Source organism: Salmo salar, chromosome 03, assembly GCF_965601325.2.
Source record: "Salmo salar chromosome 03, fSalSal1, whole genome shotgun sequence".
NCBI lineage: Eukaryota > Metazoa > Chordata > Actinopteri > Salmoniformes > Salmonidae > Salmo > Salmo salar.
Window position 1 is genome coordinate 32872113 of NC_138293.1, and position 21432 is coordinate 32893544.

The 21432-nt window shown below is 41.8% G+C and overlaps 3 protein-coding genes across 5 annotated transcripts in view; 2 read left to right on the forward strand and 1 right to left on the reverse strand.

The window, feature by feature from the left end:
- LOC106599764 (EF-hand calcium-binding domain-containing protein 14) overlaps positions 1-7187 on the forward strand; it is a 28241-nt gene extending 21054 nt beyond the window's left edge. For all 3 annotated transcript variants that reach the window (XM_014191075.3, XM_014191077.3, XM_014191076.3), the window contains exon 10: positions 4261-7187. In XM_014191075.3, the coding sequence (XP_014046550.2) occupies positions 4261-4439 (179 nt within the window). In that variant the 3' untranslated portion in view covers positions 4440-7187. The remainder of the gene's footprint in view (positions 1-4260) is intronic.
- On the reverse strand, positions 6674-8988 carry LOC106599772 (zinc finger protein 830). The gene has a single exon (XM_014191084.3). The coding sequence runs from the start codon at positions 8783-8785 to the stop codon at positions 7748-7750; it is 1038 nt and encodes a 345-aa protein (XP_014046559.1). The 5' UTR covers positions 8786-8988; the 3' UTR covers positions 6674-7747.
- A 10-nt stretch (positions 8989-8998) lies between these two features.
- LOC106599765 (ankyrin repeat domain-containing protein 13C) lies at positions 8999-21041 on the forward strand. The gene is made up of 13 exons (XM_014191078.3): positions 8999-9889; positions 10683-10724; positions 11384-11488; positions 16511-16596; positions 17025-17070; positions 17435-17501; positions 17587-17731; positions 17907-18038; positions 18322-18483; positions 18629-18708; positions 18904-19002; positions 19310-19410; positions 19541-21041. The coding sequence occupies exons 1-13, from the start codon at positions 9490-9492 to the stop codon at positions 19669-19671; spliced, it is 1596 nt and encodes a 531-aa protein (XP_014046553.1). The 5' UTR covers positions 8999-9489; the 3' UTR covers positions 19672-21041.
- The last annotated feature ends 391 nt before the right edge of the window (positions 21042-21432 follow it).

Here is a 21432-nt window from a genome sequence, read left to right on the forward strand (position 1 = left end):
CAATTAGTATTTGGTAGCATTGCCTTTAAATTGTTTAACTTGAGTCAAACGTTTCGGGTAGCCTTCCACAAGCTCCCCACATAAAGTTGGGTGAATTTTGGCCCATTCCTCCTGACAGAGCTGGTGTAACTGAGTCAGGTTTGTAAGCCTCCTTGCTCGCGCAAGCTTTTTCAGTTCTGCCCACAAATCTTCTATAGGATTGAGGTCAGGGCTTTGTGATGGCCACTCCAATACCTTGACTTTGTTGTCCTTAAGCCATTTTGCCACAACTTTGGAGGTGTATTTGGGGTCATTGTCCATTTGCGACCAAGCTATCTGATGTGTGGAGACATTTCACTGCAGCTAATGTAGAAGGAAAAGTTGTGTACATTTGCAAATACTGTGCCGAATCGTATGTGAAGAATGCAACAAAGATGCAGAATCATCTGGCCAAGTGCATAAAGTTCCCTCAGCACTCACAACAAGCAACCTCTGACAAAGATTCCCTCTACTTCTATTCGAGGTGAAAATGATGAATCAGACACCTTATCGATAGCAACAGCTCATGGTCCTCCTTGGAATCAAGTTTTTTTGACTCGATGCTGATGAATGTCTTGCTCGAGCTGTGTATGCAACTGGTTCACCTCAGATGCTCACAGGCAATGTATATTGGAAGAGATTTCTGAATGTTCTTCGCCCAGCATACACCCCTCCAACCAGACATACTTTATCTACTCATTTGCTGGATGCAGAGTTCAACAGAGTTCAAGTGAAGGTCAAGCAAATCATCGAGAAAGCAGATTATATTGCAATCATCTCTGATGGGTGGTCGAATGGTTGTGGGCAAGTAATAATTAACTACATCATCTCCACCCCTCAACCAGTATTCTACAAGAGCACAGACACAATGGACAACAGATACACTGGTCTCTACATTGCAGATGAGCTGAAGGCAGTCATCAATGACCTTGGACCACTACATTTAAATGTATTAATAAATAATTTGCATATATTTCCATTAATTCCCATGGAAAGTTTGCACTGGCGAACATGAGGACTGCTTGGTCTAAAGTGGAGGAGTCCTACTGTCACATCACACCCATTGGCTGTGCTGCTCATGCATTGAATCTGCTCCTCAAGGACATCATGGCACTGAAAACAATGGATACAATCTACAAGAGAGCCAAGGAAATGGTTAGGTATGTGAAGGGTCATCAAGTTATAGCAATAGTCTTCCTCGCCAAGCAAAGTGAGAAGAATAAGAGCACTACATTGCAGCTGCCCAACAACACTCGTTGGGGTGGTGTTGTCATCATGTTTGACAGTCTCCTGGAGAGGAAGGAGTCTCTCCAAGAAATGGCCATATCACAGTCTGCCGAGATCCTCCTGGATGATGTATTTTGGGAGAGAGTGGTAAGCAGCCTGAAACCTATAGCAGTAGCCATTGCACGGCTTGAGGGAGACAATGCCATCCTGTCTGATGTTCAGACTCTGCTTGCAGATGTAAGAGAAGAAATCCATACTGCCCTGCCCACTTCACTGTTGCTCCAAGCAGAGGAAACTGCAGTTCTGAAATACATCAAAATGCGTGAAGACTTCTGCCTGAAGCCCATACACACCACAGCGTACTTGTTGGACCCCAAGTATGCTGGCAAGAGCATCCTGTCTGGTGCAGAGATCAACAAGGCCTATGGTGTCATCACTACCGTGTCTCGCCATTTTCTTGGCAGTCTGGCGAAGTACACTTCCAAGCAAGGGCTTTGGGATGGAGATGCAATATGGCAGTCGTGCCAACATATCTCATCAGCCACCCGGTGGAAGGGTCTTTGTGGATCTGAGGCTCTTTCCCCTGTTGCCTCATCATCCTCCAAATCCCACCAACATCAGCCACCTCAGAGTGCAACTGGTCCTTGTTTGGGAACACGCATGCAACAGGCTGACCAATAAAAGGGTTGAAAAATTGGTGGCCAAATTAGAGATTTTGAGGCTGACAGCATGCCATCCTCAACAGGGTTGGAAGGTCACAGTGAAGATGAAGCCTCAGAGTCTTATGTTCAAGAGGTGGACATTGAGGAGGTCCAGGCAGAAGACATGGAAGCCTGAGAGGAAGACAACCAAAGCTTTAGTTTCTAGACTATCATTTTACAGATGTATGTTGAAAACGTTTTTAGGAGATGCGATGGATCATTGGGGATCATTCAATATTCCCTTTTGTTGTTCAGTGAAATCATCCCATGTGAAGAGACTACTCGTTTAATTAAAGTTCAATTTGTAACTAAATTGTTTTTTTATTTCTATTGGAAGGTTTTAATCATTTGCAATTAGACATAATTATAATAAGGTAAATGTTTCATGTTTCGTTCTCCATATGATATAAGTATATCCAATGCAAAAAAATTCTACATTTAAATGTCTAAATAAATAATTTGCATATATTTCCATTAATTCCCATGGAAAGTTTCCACCTCTGAATATTCCCCAAAATGTGCATCTCTCAGACACTTCAGAATAAACATCCTTTTGATTTTTTGGGTGGGGGGCTATCTGTTGTTCTATGTGTTTGTATGGGCTAATGGAAAATGTTTTGGGTTTTATATTTTAAAATTCAAAAAACAGTATGTAAGGCCAACATTGTTTTTTTTTTTCTTCATATTATTAAATTCTAAATCAAATCGCAAAATGATCCTTGTTATGACCTTCATAATACAATTCCATATAGCTCATTAGTAGAACCCCTCTCCCCTGGATTAGACAGGGCTTAGACTGCTATGGATTTTTAATAGAAAAAGACTCAAGTGAAAGTCACCCAGTAAAATACTACTTGAGTAAAAGTCTTAAAGTATTTGGTTTTAAATATACTTAAGTGTCCAAATTAAAGATATAAATCATTTCAATTTCCTTATATTAAGAAAACCAGACGGCATGTTGTTTTTTTAGCCAGGGGCACATTCCAACGCATAATTTACAAAGTATGTGTTTAGTGAGTCCGATAGATCAGCGGTAGTAGGGATGACCAGGTATGTTCTCTTGAGTGTGTAAGTTGCATTTTCCTATCCTGCTAAGCATTCAAAATGAAATGAGTACTTTTGGGTGTTAAGGAAAATGTATGGTGTGAAAAGTACAAGATTATCCACATTACCAGTGTGGCATATTAACAAGCTGATAAAACAGCATTATCATTACACAGGTGCACCTTGTGCTGGGGAGAATTAAAGGCCACTCTAACGTGCAGTTTTGTCACACAACACAATGTCACAAATGTCTCAAGTTTTGAGGGAGAGTGCAATTGGCATGCTGACTGCAAGAATGTTCACTAGAGCTGTTGCCAGAGAATTGAATATTAATTTCTCTACCATAAGCCGCCTCCAACGTCGTTTTAGAGAATTTGGCAGTACCTCCAACCGGCCTCACAGCCGCAGACCATATGTAACCATGCCAGCCCAGGACCTCCACATCCCGCATCTTCACCTGTGGGATCGTCTGAAACCAGCCACTCGGACAGCTGATGAAACTGGGTTTGCACAACCGAGGAACTTATGCACAAACTGTCAGAATCCGTCTCAGGGAAGCTCATAGGCGTGCTCGTCGTCCTCACAAGGGTCTTGACCTGACTGGAGTTCGCCGTCGTAACTGACTTAAGTGGGAAAATGCTCACCTTCGATGGCCACTGGATTAATCCTGTTTTTAATCCTGTTTTCAACTGTACTGGGCAGATGGCAGACAGCGTTGTGTGGGCGAGCGGTTTGCCAATGTCAACGTTGTGAACCGAGTGCCCCATGTTGGCAGTGGTTTTATGGTATAGGCAGGCATAAGCTATGGACAACGAACACAATTGCATTTTATCACTTAACCACCATGAAGTTCATTTTATTGAATCTGTCTATAAACTCTTAATGTGTTTCATGCGGTAGTAGTAGTACAACGTAGTATTTCATCCTGTGACTCCAAGTTTTCTTCAACATGGTTTATGATATCAATATTTGCACATAAAGGAGTTTCCAAGACAATTGATGCATAATGATTTTTTCGACACACAGATCCCACCATGTCGAACGAACAAATTGTCTCTCGACATTTGACATTGTACTGACACTTCCTGTTTCCATCATGCCTGTCATTTAATTTTATACTGCATGACTTTACTCACATAAAAACTGTGGATGGAAACGTGCTTGTTTACAAAGTATCCTGCATACATGCACAAGGAGAAATGCAGCTGTAAAAGTCAGATTGCATTTTATTTTGTGAACAATTACCTGAAACCTCTTCTACTTCCAATAGATCTCAAAGAGCTCTTTGAGCGCTCGGGTACCGACCCCGCCTCTCAGGGAATGTCTTACCAAGTCCTGAGGAAATTCTTTGACACAGCAACGCCAGACCCCCATAGCCTGGAACGCTACGACAAAGATGGGGACCAGAGGTTCTCACTGGCTGAAATGAAAGCTGCTGCAGGTCTGTGAGAAGAGGAGTGGCAGAGGCAGCAGTGGAAGAAGAGGTCTCTGGTGTGTGTGTGGAGTGCCACACAGTAAAGACGGTTGCACTTTTATTGAACTGAGTATTTAATAACAAACTGAATGTGGAACAGTAGCACTGGTATGCCCCCCGCCCTTTACACACCTTACTGGTCCTACACGCCTACGCTAGAGTAAGCAACACAGATCCAAGCTTTGATATTTCTTATTATTTTCCAAAACAGTTCACAAAATTGTACTTTACAGAAAAAAAATGTTTTATTCATTTATGACCAGTTGATGTCAAATGAATTGTTGAGAAGGGTCAAAATATCACTTATTATAATGTAGTTCCTACCACACACACACACTCCCATTTTAGATAAGTTCAGATCGTCTGCTTATTTTCTGTCTTTATACGTTTTGTTGTAAGTCTTGAGTTATTTTCTGCATTCTTATTTGGATTTTAATGTAACACAGAGACTGTAGACATCCTTAACCCAACCATAGTTTGTTTTTAAGTTGTTTTTAAGTCTGCAATATTTGAAGGGCTATAAACACACACTTTTAACTAGTTCAGAATGAATCATGTTGAAATATTAACTCCTGAAGCATATGTAGCAATAATACAGTGTAAATGAGCTTATACTAACGGACTATAGTGATCACTTCAATTTGCAGTATATTCAGTACCAGTCAAAAGTTTGGACACCTTTTTCTTTATTTTTACTATTTTCTACATTGTAGAGTCATAGTGAAGACATAAACTATGAAATAACACATATTGAATCATGTAGTAACCAAAAAAGTGTTAAACAAATATATTTTAGATTCTTCAAAGTAGCAACCCTTTGCCTTCTCTCCAACCAGCTTAACCTGGAATGCTTGTCCAACAGTCTTGAAGGAGTTCCCACGTATGCTGAGCACTTGTTGGCTGCTTTTCCTTCACTCTGCTGTCCAACTCATCCCAAACCATCTCAATTGGGTTGAGGTTGGGTGATTGTGGAGACCAGACCATCTGATGCAGCACTCCATCACTCTCCTTCTTGGTCAAATAGCCCTTACACAGTCTGGAGGTGTTTTGGGTCATTGTCCTGTTGAAAAACAAATGAGTCCCACTAAGCGCAAACCAGATGGGATGGCGTATCGCTGCAGAATGCTGTGGTAGCCATACTGGTTAAGTGTGCCTTGAATTCTAAATCACTGACAGTGTCACCAGCAAAGCACCCCCACACCACCTCCTTCATGCTTCACGGTGGGAACTACACATGCGGAGATCATCCGTTAACCTACTCTGCGTTTTACAAAGACAGCGGTTTGAATCAAAAATCGCAAATTTGGACTCATCAGACCAAAGGACAGATTTCCACCAGTCTAATGTCCATTGCTCATGTTTCTTGGCCCAAGCAAGTCTCTTCTTTTTATTGGTGTCCTTTAGTAGTGGTTTCTTTGCAGCAATTTGACCATGAAGGCCTGATTCACGCAGTCTCCTCTGAACAGTTGATGTTGAAATGTGTCTGTTACTTCTACTCTGAAGCATTTATTTGGGATGCAATTTCTGAGGCTGGTAGCTCTAATGAACTTATCCTCTGCAGCAGAGGTAACTCTGGGTCTTCCTTTCCTGTGGCGGTCCTCATAAGAGCCAGTTTCATTATAGCACTTGATGGTTTTTGCGCCTGCACTTGAAGAAACTTTGAAAGTTCTTGAAATGTTCCGTATTGACTGACCTTCATGTCTTAAAATAATGATGGACTGTCGTTTCGCTTTGCTTATTTGAGCTGTTCTTGCCATAATATGGACTTGGTCTGTTACCAAATAGGGCTATCTTCTGTATACCACCCCTACCTTGTCACAACTGATTTGCTCAAATGCATTAAGAAGGTAAGAAATTCCACAAATGAACTTTTAACAAGGCACACCTGTTAATTGAAATGCATTCCAGGTGACTACCTCATGAAGCTGGTTGAGAGAATACCAAGAGTATGAAAAGCTGTCATCAAGGCAAAGGGTGGCGACTTTGAAGAACCTCAAATATAAAATACATTTTGATTTGTTTAACACTTTTTGGTTATATGATTCCATATGCTATTTCATAGTTTTGATGTCATCACTATTATTCAACAATGTAGAAAATAGTAAATATAAAGTAAAACCATGGAATGAGTAGGTGTGTCCAAACTTTTGATTGGTACTGTAAGTGTTGTGTGTAGTACATTAGAAAGACCAAAGTAGGCACACCTGGCTGTGATAATGTAACTGGTAGTGAGAGAAGCACTGATCCCTCTTTATTTGATTTTGTCATTTTGTGTGGGCCTTTACATGATGAAATGCAAATGTACAAATCAGGACATGTCAAATCACTCAACACTGTCGAATGATGTAAATATGGTAGAATTGTTTTATATGGCATCATGTAAGATTGACTTACTTGGGGGGGGGGGGACTTGGGCTGCTTTATATAGCTAGAGGACTGTAGATAATCCTCAGCATTGTAACGGAAATTGTTTTATGAAGTTGTGCTTTGCATGTTTCTCAATGTAACATGAATAAATGTGTAATTTATCAATTTAACATAAAGGACTGTTTGAAAGTAATTTTGTTTTGCAGGGTAATGGTGTGGAATTCTGTCAAACAGATTTTGAATTGTCATTTAGATTTCCGACAGGAATATTATCCCTACAAAGATGTGTGCTTTGGGAATTTTATGAATGTTTTGTGCGAGCACTAATGAATAAATGAAAATGTGGATTAACAGGATTTTACAATGTGTAGTTTCCATACTTTTTCAAGCGTTAGACGGTATTCAAGTCAAGGTTCTCATAAAGGAGAACTCTGTAGTTTCTGTTTTGGAATGCAGTGTATCACGTACCAGTATGCACCAGGTTCCGATAATGAGAAACAGATGGGGTGTAAATTGAATGTTTTGTTTGTGTTAGCTGTGATGATATATTTGTTGTGCAACCACAGAGGAAACTAAATTAGTGTGGATTTTATTATGAGTTTGAGCTGTGTGTAAGGGATCCAGGAATGAGAATTCTGGATTTGGCTCCCGTTCATTTTTTTAATGAATGCTGATAGTATAGTATTTCTGCAAGTGTGTGACAGTCTGACAGTAGGAAAAACAGCATTTACCACAAAAGCATGTTATATAGACATAAAAACTGTAGAAGACAACACTTAGACATTCAATATCCTCAACAAATGTTTGTCACTGACATGGAGGGAGGAAAGAAGTGGCTTCCTATGCAACTTCACTCTTTTTTTTATAATCTGGAGAAACCTTTTGATGAAGTTAGGGTCAAAAGGCCCTGGGAGTTTTAAGCAAGGGCCCCTTTGGCCCTCCAGTCCCTTGACAACAAGTGGAGCAGCTCTTCTTCATCCTCATCACTTCTGCTGGAGTCTTCCTGGTCTTCTGTTTTCTCCTTCACAACCTTCTTCACCACATCTTGCTTATCTCTCAATACCTCAACCCTCCGGTAACATTCAATTTGCTCATCGATTTCATCAATCTGACGCTCAAGACGACCCTCCTCGTCATCCTCTGCTACAATGGCCTCTGATTTGGTGTTCACCTGACGCATTTCCTTTTGGAACTCTTCCCACTCCTTATCCATTTGATCTTTGGGAGCATCGACATTACGGACTTTGGCATCTCTCACTGGGTCGTCAAAGAAGCCTTCTGGTAGCGCTTCAGGTGTATTTCCCTTCTCCACACTCTTCTCAGTTTCATCTGGTTTGAGGATAGACCCTGAATGAGAAGCAGGTGGGACAGCTGGAATGGTGCTGTTGTCGAAGAAATCAGATGGGAGTCCTGGGGCGGGTTCCCCCTTCTGTACACCCAAGCTAGAATCTGCCCCCTGGTCACCAGCCTCCTCTTCATCATAGACTCCGGCCAAAAGACTCAGCCCAGCAGATGTCGTTTTTTTCAATATTCCAGGTAGTTTCTTCGGCCCAGGCGGGGCAGGTTTAGCAAAGAAATCATCAGGTAGCCCTGACATAGATAACTGCTCTGTACCTGCCACTGGTTTAAACTTCTTCCCATTCGTGTCTTCAGAATCCAAAGCTTTCCTTTTAAGCGGAGTCTGGGGTCCTTGACTTGTAGAACTCTGTTTAGACCCCTTGAGCTCGGAAACTTTCTCCTTGTGCTGTTTTCCAAGAATGTGAGTCTGCCACAATAGTTCATTCTTTACTCGCTCGTTGCAGAGTACGCAGCTAAGGTGATCGAGACTGTTGTACTTGGCGTATGGGGATTCGACACGTTTCTTCTTATCTATCGTTTGCCTTTGTTTCTCTCTCATTAACCGTCGCAGTTCATCTTGATGTATCACTTTCTTCAGCTTATTTTTTGGAGGCATTCTTTCATTGAGTTTCAAACCAAATTTCAGAAAGCTTGGGAAAGAAGAAAAATCCGGAGTGTCTTCATTCAAGACCCGTAGTAGGCGTCAAACATATTGCCAGATTTAAGTTTGAAAACAAATACTGTAAATTATACCTAACGCTGGTACTTTTACATTGCATGTATCATCACGAGTTTACAACATATTTTGTGTGCTTTAAAAAAAATATTTCGCGTTTCTAAATAGATGCACAACTAATTATCGCGATATCTAAGGGAATGTGGTCTGATGTTTGTCATTCTCGTGAGATACTAAGCGGAAAATGGCAGATAGTCTTTTCACTCGGTAATCTTGTTTTCTAGCTACTTAGTTAACCAAGGCAAGCAAACAACCGCACTGCAAGCTGCAACGAGCAAATTTTTGAAACAAGTGTTATCAAGGATGTAGCCGAAAAATTTGGTATTTCCATTCTTAATCGATTGTTACAATAGTGAGAGTATATTTTCCATCTGCATTGTTTTTACGTTTGTGTGTGTGTTGTTTCTGCTGTTGTCAACACTGCACCTCTACCCACATCCATTCTATGTTAGCAAAACTGCTAGCTAGGTTAGCTAAATACTAACTGTTAAGGTAGCAATTGCAGGTGTCGTTGGCAATTAGTCAACATCATTAATACAACATTTATTTTAGGTAGTCTGCTTGCTGGTTAGTTACGTTAAATCATGACCGGGGAAAAGATTCGCACGTTGCGGAAAGACCATAACAACAAGCCTAGTAAGGATGGGGATATAATGGAAACCTATGATGAATCTACAAATGGGACAATATCATCTCCAACCCCCAACGGTACCATCATCACGTACAAATCAAACAAGAACCATAACAAGACGGTAAAACCTTTGGTACTGCAGCAGCTGTCGAATATCAATGCAAACAATATCAATGGCAATCAATCAGTTGTCAGCATCATCGATGATAATAACAAGAACCCAATCCTTCTGACCAATGGCAATGAGGGCTTCAATTTGGAATTCCCTGTTCACGAATGTGTGTTCAAAGGAGATGTGCGTCGCTTGTCCTCACTCATTCGGACCCAGAACATCTCCCAGAAAGATGTACATGGTGAGTGCATGGTAACCCTTACCCATTTATAGACGCTAACTACCTTTAGCGCCTATTGATGATAGCTAGTATCTTCTGTCAGGGGGTGTTTTGATAAGGCCCGAACGCCCGTTAAAACGGTTTTCATATCAGCAGGAAATAATTGTCAAAAAACAAAAGGTTAAATTACTACACACCTTTTTTTATAAGGGTAGTGTTCCCATATAGCCATATTTCCATGTTACAGCGCATGTTTATGGAAGACATTGGCAGCCACTTGGGCTTCAGCTGTCTAGCATCCTCCGAACACCTGTATGTATGCATAACTGGGGAGAAAGTGTAGTTTGTCAACTGGAGGCACACAGCGTATGGATCTGTGCAACACTGCTACAGTATATGTGTATTTATTTTGTTTGAAAGATTATTTCTAGCTGATATGAAAGGTAAAGGGCATATCAGGATATATTTTAAACTGTTTTGCAAGCAGTGATTATTGACGTTTCTAAACGTTAAAGCACCGAGTCAGAATTGGAGTTAACATGCAGCAACCGTGGGGGATAACTGCTGAAAACCCTACGGATAAGAAGGGTTTTTGAAATCTAGGTAACCCGAACTTAGTACATGTAACTGATCTAGGAAATCACATAGCTAGGCTATCACTTCTACTTCTGGAGCCATGAAATCTTACCTGACAATCATGTGACCAACATAGTCAGTGCTTGCTCACAACAAGTACATTGAATTACACAAACATTGTCCTTGTGCACCAGCTGTGACAAATTATCTCATAACAGTTATCTGTCTATCTTTCCAGGAAACACACCTCTTCACTTAGCTGTGATGATGGGCCACAAAGGTAAAGGCTTTGACTTTTGTAATCAAGAATATCTGATATGGAGCATAACAGATACATAGGCAGGACAGAGACATGCAAACAGCCTTGTTTCCCATTGAGAGCAGACTGCCTAGTACATCTGTACTACTCTTCTCTAAACATCACATATCAGCCGAGTTTGATAGGATGTTTTGCCTCATATTCTCATCTCTGGCCTAAATCTAAGCCCAGCCAGGGGTTTTTCCATTTACATAACATAATCACCATGTTTTCCAGCTCTCCTTCAGTAAATCCTCCATATGGCTTTTTTTTCTGGGATAAATTCCCTTTTTGTTCTGCCGTACTGAGCTTATCCTGGCTGACCTCTGTAGACTGCAGTGTGTTACATAGTCTAGTCGTCTCATAGCAGCGGCTGGTCCCATGGGTGGGACAGGTCCACAGGATCCCTTAATCCCATTGATTAGTCTGACTCAAATGCAAAGCAACATCTCTCTTATGTGAAGGTCATAGACAGTAAATTAACTGTCAAAATGTAATATACTGGTAACATAATTAACTATGGTAATGAGAATCCACTGTCCAAGTACAAAGGCCATGGAGACGGGTAGTAGGCTTAGCCGAAAATAATTTGTCTAAAAGTAGCTTGATGTTTGTTAAATTCTTTTTTTTTTGTGCTACAGAGTGTGCCCTCCTGCTCCTCGCCCATAATGCCCCTGTGAAGGTGAAGAATGCACAGGGCTGGAGCCCCCTGGCAGAGGCCATCAGCTATGGAGACCGACAGATGAGTAAGGATATGGGCTATTTTATATCCTTTTTTTGTACCCGGGACCGGAAAGCTATTATTTTATATTATAGATTCTGCATCATTGAACAGTGATGTTCCATCCCTGAGTTTTCTTTATATATATTTTAGTTTATCCTGTATTTAAGTCTACAAATTTACACATTTACACTCAGGTTATCTCAGTTCATGGTCCTCCCTCTATTTGTTTTGTATTTGTTTGACGCTGTCCTAATTGGATCCTTCCTGGGCTGTCCGGCTGTAGACTAACTCTGATTTCTCTCTGATGCTGATGAGAGGTTGGGTTGTAGGTTGCCCTAGCCAGCCAAAGCCATGCAGGGGATTTTCTCTGAGCGCTCTATCCACATCCATACGGTCTGGAACCCAGCCTGGCCAGGGGCTTAGTGTGACTGCGAGGGCACTGAGCAGCTTTACAGCTGGCTGGCTTCCTCTCTGTCTGTTCACATTTAATGCCCCATACTAATGCTTTTAACACAGCACTGTAAAATACAGGCCTCAATATATGTTTTATGTGTATTGATTATTTGAATGTTTGTAAGGAATGCCAGTTAAGTGGAGTGTCCTTTTTGAAATGGTGGGAGTAGTGTAGAGAGGCTTGAATCCAATGCCATGTTTTCCCCGTGGGCTTTACTAGCTTACTGTTTTTTTTCTGTTTAATGCCTTGTTAGCAAAAAATCAACCTGCATAATATTATAAATAGGCTAGTTCATCAAAAATTCCATGTGAGTAATTGTTAAGGTTAGGCAAATCATTTTACTCAAATAATACCCAAAGATACTGATAATGTATACTGAACAAAAATAGAAACGCAATATGCAACATTTAAAATGATTTTACAGCGTTACAGTTAATATAAGGAAATCAGTCAATTGAAATAAATAATTAAGGCCCTAATCTATGGATTTCACATGACTGGGCAGGGGCGTAGCCATGGGAGGGCATAGGCCAACCCATTTGGGAGCCAGACCCAACCACTGGGGAGCCAGGCCCAGCCAATCAGAATGAGTTTTGTCCCACAAAAGGGCTTTATTACAGACAAATACTCCTCAGTTTCATCAGCTGTCATCAGCTTCCCGCAGGTGAAGAAGCTGGATGTGGTGGTCCTGGGCTGGCGTGGTTACACGTGGTCTGCGGTTGTGAGGCCGGTTGGACGTACTGCCAAATTCTCTAAAACAACATTGGAGGCGGTTTATGGTGGAGAAATTAACATGAAATTCTCTGGCAACAGCGCATTCCTCGTGTCAGCATGCCAATTGCACGCTCCCTCAAAACTTGAGACATCTGTGGCATTGTGTTTAGAGGTCGACCGATTAATCGGAATGGCCGATTAATTAGGGCCGATTTCAAGTTTTCATAACAATCGGAAATCGGTATTTTTGGATGCCGATTTGGCCGGTTTTTATTTTTACGCCTTTATTTAACTAGGCAAGTCAGTTAATAACACATTCTTATTTTCAATGACGGCCTAGGAACGGTGGGTTAACTGCCTTGTTCAGCGGCAGAACGACAGATTTTTACCTTGTCAGCTTGGGGATTCAATCTTGCAACCTTACGGTTAACTAGTCCAATGCTCTAACCACCTGCTTTACATTGCACTCCACGAGGAGCCTGCCTGTTACGCGAATGCAGTAAGAAGCCAAGGTAAGTTGCTAGCTAGCATTAAACTTATCTTATAAAAAACAATCAATCAATCAATCATAATCACTAGTTAACTACACATGGTTGATGATATTACTAGTTTATCTAGCCTGTCCTGCGTTGCATATAATCGCTTAGGTACACGTTGCTCCAACCATAAACATCAATGCCTTTCTTAAAATCAATGCACAATTATATATTTTTAAACCTGCATATTTAGTTAATATTTCCATCCAACATGAATTTATTTTAACTAGGGAAAATGTGTCACTTCTCTTGCAACAGAGTCAGGGTATATGCAGCAGTTTGGGCCGCCTGGCTCATTGCGAACTATGAAGACTATTTCTTCCTAACAAAGCCAGCCGACTTCGCCAAACGGGGGATGAATTAACAAAAGTGCATTTGCGGAAAAAAGCACAAACGTTGCAAGACTGTACCTAACCATAAACATCAATGCCTTTCTTAAAATCAATAATATTTTTAAACCTGTATATTTAGCTAAAAGAAATCCAGGTTAGCAGGCAATATTAACCAGGTGAAATTGTGTCACTTCTCTTGCATTCATTGCACGCAGAGTCAGGGTATATGCAACAGTTTGGGCCGCCTGGCTTGTTGCGAACTAATTTGCCAGAATTTTACGTAATTATGACATAACATTGAAGGTTGTGCAATGTAACAGGAATATTTAGACTTAGGGATGCCACCCGTTAGATAAAATACGGGATGGTTCCGTATTTCACTGAAAGGAAAAACGTTTTGTTTTCGATATGATAGTTTCCGGATTCGACCATATTAATGACCTAAGGCTCGTATTTCTGTTTGATAGAGCAGTCTGACTGAGCGGTGGTAGGCACCAGCACGCTCGTAAGCATTCATTCAAACAGCACTTTCGTGCATTTTGCCAGCAGCTCTTTGCTGTGCTTCAAGCATTGCGCTGTTTATGACTTCAAGCCTATCAACTCCCAAGATTAGGCTGGTGTAACCGATGTGAAATGGCTAGCTAGTTAGCAGGTGCGCGCTAATAGCGTTTCAAAAGTCACTCGCTCTGAGACTTGGAGTAGTTCTTCCCCTTGCTCTGCATGGGTAACGCTGCTTCGAGGGTGGCAGTTGTCGATGTGTTCCTGGTTCGAGCCCAGGTAGGAGCGAGGAGAGGGACGGAAGCTATATTTTACACTGGCAATACTAAAGTGCCTATAAGAACATCCAATAGTCAAAGGTATATGAAATACAAATCGTATAGAGAGAAATAGTCCTATATTAACTACAACCTAAAACTTCTTAACTGGGAATATTGAAGACTCATGTTAAAAGGAACCACCAGCTTTCATATGTTCTCATGTTCTGAGCAAGGAACTTAAACGTTAGCGTTCTTACATGGCACATATTGCACTTTTACTTTCTTCTCCAACACTTTGTTTTTGCGTTATTTAAACCAAATTGAACATGTTTCATTATTTATTTGAGGCTAAATTAATTTTATTGATGTATTATATTAAGTTAAAATAAGTGTTCATTCAGTATTGTTGTAATTGTCATTATTACAAATAAATACCAAAAATGTCCGATTAATCGGTATCGGCTTTTTTTGGGTCCTCCAATAATCGGAATCGGCGTTGAAAAATCATAATCGGTCGACCTCTAATTGTGTTGTGTGAAAAACGGCACATTTTAAAGTGCCATTTTATTGTCTTCAGCACAATGTGCACCTGTGTAATGATCATGCTGTTTAATCAGCTTCTTGGTATACCAAACCTGTCAGGTGGATGGATTATCTCGGCAAAGGAGAAATGCTCATTAACAATTTGAGAGAAATGTGTTTCTTTACGTATGGACCATTTCTGGGATCTTGTATTTCGGCTCATGAAACATGGGACCAACACTTTACGTGTTTTGTTTTATATTTTTGTTCAGTATGCAAATCTTTATTTCCCTCCTATTAAATTCCCTGTTATATGTTGAGCGGGTTAGCGCCATGACCCTGTCACCCCAGCATGTATTAGTATGCAGCTCCAGTCCTGCAGTAGGGATGATTTGGCAGACTGGGGACACAGAGGTCAGGCATGGGAAGGTCAGATCTCAGTGAGGGGTGTGGGGGGCAGGGATCAGAGGAAAGGACAGCATGGCTCTAGCCTCACAGTACAGCAAGGACACGCAAAGGCAGCCAAACTCTGGCCAGTGACTGGGGCAGTGCTAGTAGTGGTAAAATGAAAATAATGCAGCGTATACTAGGGCAGTGCTTCCCAACTCCAGTCCTCGAGTGCCCCCAACAGTACACATTTTATTGTAGCCCCGGACAAGCACACCTGATTCTACTTGTCAACTAATCACCAGGCCCTCCACGAGTTGAATCTGGTGTTTTTTGTCCGGTGCTACAACAGAAATGTGTTATGTTGGGGGTACTGGAGGACTGGAGTTGGGAACCACTGTACTAGGGCTTATTATTGAGAAAGATACAGAGAGGGAGGCCTACGGCGAGAAGAGAAGGTAATCTCGTATAGATGGAGCCCTGATTTTTTTTTTTTTCTTCCCCCCCTTCTTTTTCAATTGCATAAGATCAGATAATGTCATAGTAACTAGGCTTTCATCTCTCACACACGCACTGCGACAGCAGCTCACTCTAGGTGTCCATATCCGCCATGCAACACTGCTCTGCCCCTGCAGCGAGTGCTTGCTTTGTCAGCACTTCCTCACACTCAAAATCCCCATTCTAATGTTTCTCACTGGTCAAGATTACTGGATAGAAGATCACCCCAATTATAATTCATTGCATGATAGCACACACTTAGGACGTGAGTTTTTGGACAGATTGCTAAGTGGGGTTATATAACTGAGGTTCAGCCTGTATTAAATTGCATATTAGAACGAGCAGTGTGTAAGGTGACTCATGTCATGCGCAGCCTCCCCTGAATACTCTACTGCACCAACAATCCACAGTCCAGATAGCTGGCTGCGTCAGTGCTGAGCATTCATGTCTTGTAACAGTCACACACGTGTGTTTCATGATGACATGCAGCGACGTGACACGCTTTGGAGAGAAGACCTGGGGTCACCTTACCGCTCACTTACACTGTCAGTGTCAAAGTAGTATCATCCTAAACCCCATTGGATTACTGTTACAGTATATCACTTGTTTGAATGATTTATCGCTCGTGACTTTCACTGTCAATGAAGTGTGGGTTTGCAAAGTTCACTTTTCACTTTAGTGAACGTTGCTTTTTGAAAGAGCATGTGCCCTTGTAATCCCTTCTGCTGTTTGTGTAGAAACATACACATATAGAATGTCTAGGGCTATGGAATATATTGTCTCTTTTGTGTGGTGTTGGGCCTTGTTAAGGCTTTGTTTATCTCCCTCCTCTCCCCTCCTTAGTTACGGCTCTACTGCGGAAGCTGAAGCAGCAGTCCAGAGAGAGTGTGGAGGACAAGAGGCCCAAGCTGCTAAGAGCACTGAAAGAGGTGAGGTTCTGACAGCCGACTAGACGAGGGACTACTACAGTGTCTGGTTAGAAATAGGATCTTTGCACTCTATATACATATGTCAAATACTTGAGCTGCGCTTGATTTAGTTTGCCTGGTACAGTGGAATAAATGGAATAGTCCCAAAAGCATTTGGACGGATTTTATATGCATTTGAGGCAGGTCTGGTCCACTCCATACCGAGTTTCGGTTTACAACCACTATCTTGCTACACCTTTACCCCTTTTCTCCAACATTAGCATCTGTCCAATGTAACAGCCTCTACCGCTCACCAAAACACACTCTTTCCCTTATTAAAATGCTCTAACAAGTTATGCCTCAAGCTATAAAGAAAAAGTATTGATGGATTTTGTTTGGTGTTTCGTGGCTTGCATGACAAGTTAATAATGTACCACTTTTTTTCATAGCTTGGGGACTTCTACTTGGAGCTTCACTGGGACTTTCAAAGTTGGGGTGAGTCGACTCTACATCATATGCAGTACATTAAAATATGCTACAGCGATGAGCCAACATCTCCTTTCACACGCTCTGTCTGCATTCATTGTTATTCTTGGTGGAGGACACCTTAGCCAAGTAGTTTCATTCTCCACTCTAATTAGTGTTCTGTTCCCATTCTATCCTGGCTGTTAGTGTGATGTGTTAATTGCTCAGTGGGTTTGGGGCTCTCTGTCTCTTGGCTCAGGGATTCAGTGCCTAGCCACAGCCGTGTTCATTTATATACCATGTAATGATACCACGTATTATCTCTTCAGTTTCTTGGTTAATCTTACGAATCAAATGCTGTCGATCAGTACTTTCTCTTTCTCCTGTCTCATAGTGCCCTTGCTCTCCCGGATTCTGCCATCTGATAACTGCAAGATCTACAAGCAGGGGATCAACATCAGGTAAGGCATCAAATACACGTCTGACACCACTCACCTTCCAGAGTTAACCCTGTAAACTCTTTCTCTCCTCTCTCTCCGCTGACAGACTGGACACCACTCTGGTAGACTTCACAGATATGAAGTGTCAGAGAGGAGACCTCAGCTTCATCTTCAACGGAGACGCTCCGCCCGCCAAGTCCTTCTATGTTCTGGACAATGAACAGAAGGTGTACCAGCGTATACACCACGAGGTGAGCTGTCTGGTCAACATTTAACATCACCATCCTCCAAGCCAACCGATCTTACGGAAATGCTCTGCAGGGGGTCACAGTAAAATTAACATTTGCACGGATTCAATATTGTGCAGAAGTCATGTCACCATCCAGCGTGATACTATCTGGCTGACTGCCTGTTGTGTCCCTGCAGGAGTCTGAGATGGAGACTGAGGAGGAGGTGGACATCCTGATGAGCAGTGACGTCTATTCTGCCACCCTGTCCACCAAGTCCATCACCTTCTCCCGCAGTCAGATCGGCTGGCTCTTCAGGGAGGACAAGACGGTAAGCACCCCTCCCCGTCCTGGGTCCTGTTCAGAAGGGTGCAACATGTTTTGAAATGGGGATCTACCTGGAGTTGTCCAATTAGAACACAGATTTCTTTGACCGGTTGCAAAACATTTTCCCACAGTGTGTCGTTCTGAATACGACCCTGTGGTCAAACCAGGCCAGTCACTGGAATATAACGTTTATAATACAATGGGTCTCATAATCTGTGTACTGTATGGGGAATAGGGTGCCATAACTCAGCCAGTATTATACATCTGGCTTGTGTCTGTCCCTGAAGGAGAGGGTTGGTAACTTCCTGGCAGACTTTTACTCTGTCAACGGCCTGGTGCTGGAGTCCAGGAAGCGCCGGGAGCACCTGAGTGAGGAGGACATCCTGAGGAACAAGGCCATCGTGGAGAGCCTGAGCAAAGGAGGGAACCTGGTGGAGCAGAACTATGAGGTGAGGGATGGAAGGGAGGCACTAGGATGGAGGGAAGCTTTGGGCCTTCAGTCTCTTCTTCAGTGGTGGTTGTGGTGTGGTGCACATTAGATGGATATAAAAGTAAGCCTACATGTGATCCTCTCCCTTGCGGCCTTTCCCTCAGCCTCAGAGAAGGCTGTCCCTCATGGCTCCAGGTCCTAACACTATCTCCTGGGAGGAGTACATCTCTGCAGAGCACGTAAAGTAAGCCCTGCATTGTTCCTTTTAAGAAAGGTCACAGATGACACTACTGTCCAGAGGAATTTCAAGGCACTGTGTTTATTATTGAGTTATTGACAAGTCGGTGCATTGAAGATCATTACTAGCAGTGGCTTACTGTTAAACCTCCAAATGTATACGCCAATGATGCTGACTTAGCCAGTGTGTGTTCATCCCTAGGGCACCTCATCTTGGGAGAGAGCTTGTGTGTAAGGAGAGCAAGAAGAACTTCAAAGCGAATGTAGCCATGAGCCAGGACTTTCCTTTGGGCATTGAGTCGTGAGTAGAATCTTTCCTCTTATTGGCTAATAGTCTCTGGTCAGTCTCATCACTGACTGCAGTGCTATTGGAAACGTCCATGTATTGATCACTGTTGTGCACACAGGTTCTAGTTCAATGTATATTAGGCTGTTGCAGATTCGTGTCTAGCTAATTCTTTTCAAAGGCCTCTAATTTTATTTTTTTATTACTTATTGGTTTTATTGTTTAAATGGGACCTCATCAAATAATGTACTGTAAGAACATTTTCTATTTAACCCTGACCCTAATGATTTAGTGTTTCCCCTTTTTTTCGATCTTCTTCCAGGTTACTGAACGTGTTGGAGGTCATAGCCCCATTTAAGCACTTCAACAAACTCAGAGAATTTGTTCAATTGAAGCTTCCTCCTGGGTTCCCAGTCAAGCTTGGTATGCATCTACTGTACATCGTGTGGCCACATGGACGATTTTATTTTAAAGTTAAAAAATAAAGTGAAATAATGAAGAAATTGACAAATATTAAACGCTCTAAATAACCCCTCCTATTTCTGTGTGCCAGACATCCCTGTGTTCCCCACTATCACAGCTACGGTCACCTTCCAGGAGTTCCGCTATGATGACTTTGAGGAGTCCATCTTCTCCATCCCAGCGGACTACAAGGAGGATCCCAGTCGCTTCCCTGACCTCTGACCTGGTTGTCGTAGCAACCAGAGGTTCCCTTCCGCCCATTCGGAAACTGAGAGAGAAACGAACTCTACCTACCTACACTATTAAAAGGAAAAGAACCAACTAAAGACAGTTGAGATTAAATAAAGGATGCCAATGTATTATTTGATATCTGTCTGTGTGTTCTGATGAAAAAGGGGAATTATCTCTTGGCCCTGAGTTTTTTTTTTTCATTTTGTAGCTATTTCCTTATAGCAAACAAGAATCAATAATTTTCAGCTGTGTAGCAACAACAGCACAAGGTCAAACTCCAGAAGAGAAGAATTGAGGGGATGAGGAGTTTGAAAAAATATTTTATGTCATCTCCGTAACAGCTTATTGTTCACCGACTACGTGATCACTGCTTTGTACTGCAAACCAGCTCCTGTGAAATGTTATGGAGTTGGCTTCATCTGTGACATCTTAAGCGTGCACTTCTCCAGGTTTAGCACTCACTGCACCCAGTTTATCTAGCGTCTGCCCTTTGGGGACTGCCCCTTTTTCAACATGTTTAAGTACCCTTGGACATTCATTGCCTGTAAATGACTATGGTATAAATGAAGTGTTAGAAATATAAAGATGTCATAACTGAACTGAGAAAATGATGTACCAAATGTACTGTATGTATGTCAAAGGAGAAACACTGTGTAGCAATACATTTCCAGTACATAAGAATGTTTTTTTAAACCAGCTGGGAGAAAGTATGGTATAAAACTGCATTCTTACAAAGATATCAACACCCAAGCCTTTTCTCTCTAGCGCAGGTTAGCTCATCTATCTTACCTCCTGGCTATCACTGTCTGTTTCAAGTGACTGTGAATTTAATCGGTTTTGTGTGCGAGTGAGGACTTTAAAGGGTTGTGTGTGTGTGTGTGTGTGTGTGAGAGATTGTGTGAGCGAACCCAGATGGGGTATCAGGAAAGCTGTTCTGGTTTGATACTGCACTGACATTAAGTATATTTAATCGCATGCTACGTTGACCCAATTGGATTACTTGTATACTCTTGAGCGTATATTTCCTACACTTGTTATACCTGCTACCATCTCCCTATCCTTTCTGATTATTCAGGAAGACTAACTTCTACCGTATAAATATTGTAATCACACTAAAACCCTTTGGTCAAATGTACTTACTTTCATTGAGTGTATACCTGTCCGTATTACTTTACAGACTTTTCTGTACATTTCAATGAGCTTACAGTTGAACGGTATAAGCTCATTAAAATGTAAGATATATATGGTTTTTGAAATCAGATGTGTATCTGGCTTCGGGCCTACTGGTATTTCTAAATGTATTGCAGCTTTCCAACTTCCCATCCCTTTAAATAAAGCACCAGCACCATCATGTCTCAGCACTGACTGTTTCTTTGTATTTTATTCAGTGGTATTTTAATTGTAGTCTCCAGCAGACTGTAGCTAGGTGTCTCTGAATCCATGGAGTCAAGCCTCCAAGACATTGGCCATAATCCAATGGGAGTGTAATTTGGATTCAATCAGATCAACGTTAACCCACGGTAGCCGACATATGTATACCTTAATGCTTTTGTCGGCGGTGTAACTGCGTTGGAGCTGTCAAATTGGTGAATGACTGCTCCTGTGGTCATTGTCATGAAACCACACCCATCCTTATACCCTACCCATGTTACAAGTTAATGAGAAAGTGTAAGTTATATACCCGTGAATGCAGTCTCCACTAACACGACACCATTGCCTTTAAATCACACTGAACTTCCACGATACGTGATT

What these genes read in the sequence shown, in the direction of transcription:
- LOC106599772 (XM_014191084.3), bottom strand. Translation starts at nt 8,785, where the DNA reads ATGCCTCCAAAAAATAAGCTGAAGAAAGTGATACATCAAGATGAACTG.
- LOC106599765 (XM_014191078.3), top strand. Translation starts at nt 9,490, where the DNA reads ATGACCGGGGAAAAGATTCGCACGTTGCGGAAAGACCATAACAACAAG. An exon ending in TGCTAAGAGCACTGAAAGAG is followed by an intron (nt 16,597 to 17,024) that starts GTGAGGTTCTGA and finishes TTTTTTTCATAG; the next exon opens with CTTGGGGACTTCTACTTGGA. An exon ending in TGGTGGAGCAGAACTATGAG is followed by an intron (nt 18,484 to 18,628) that starts GTGAGGGATGGA and finishes CCTTTCCCTCAG; the next exon opens with CCTCAGAGAAGGCTGTCCCT.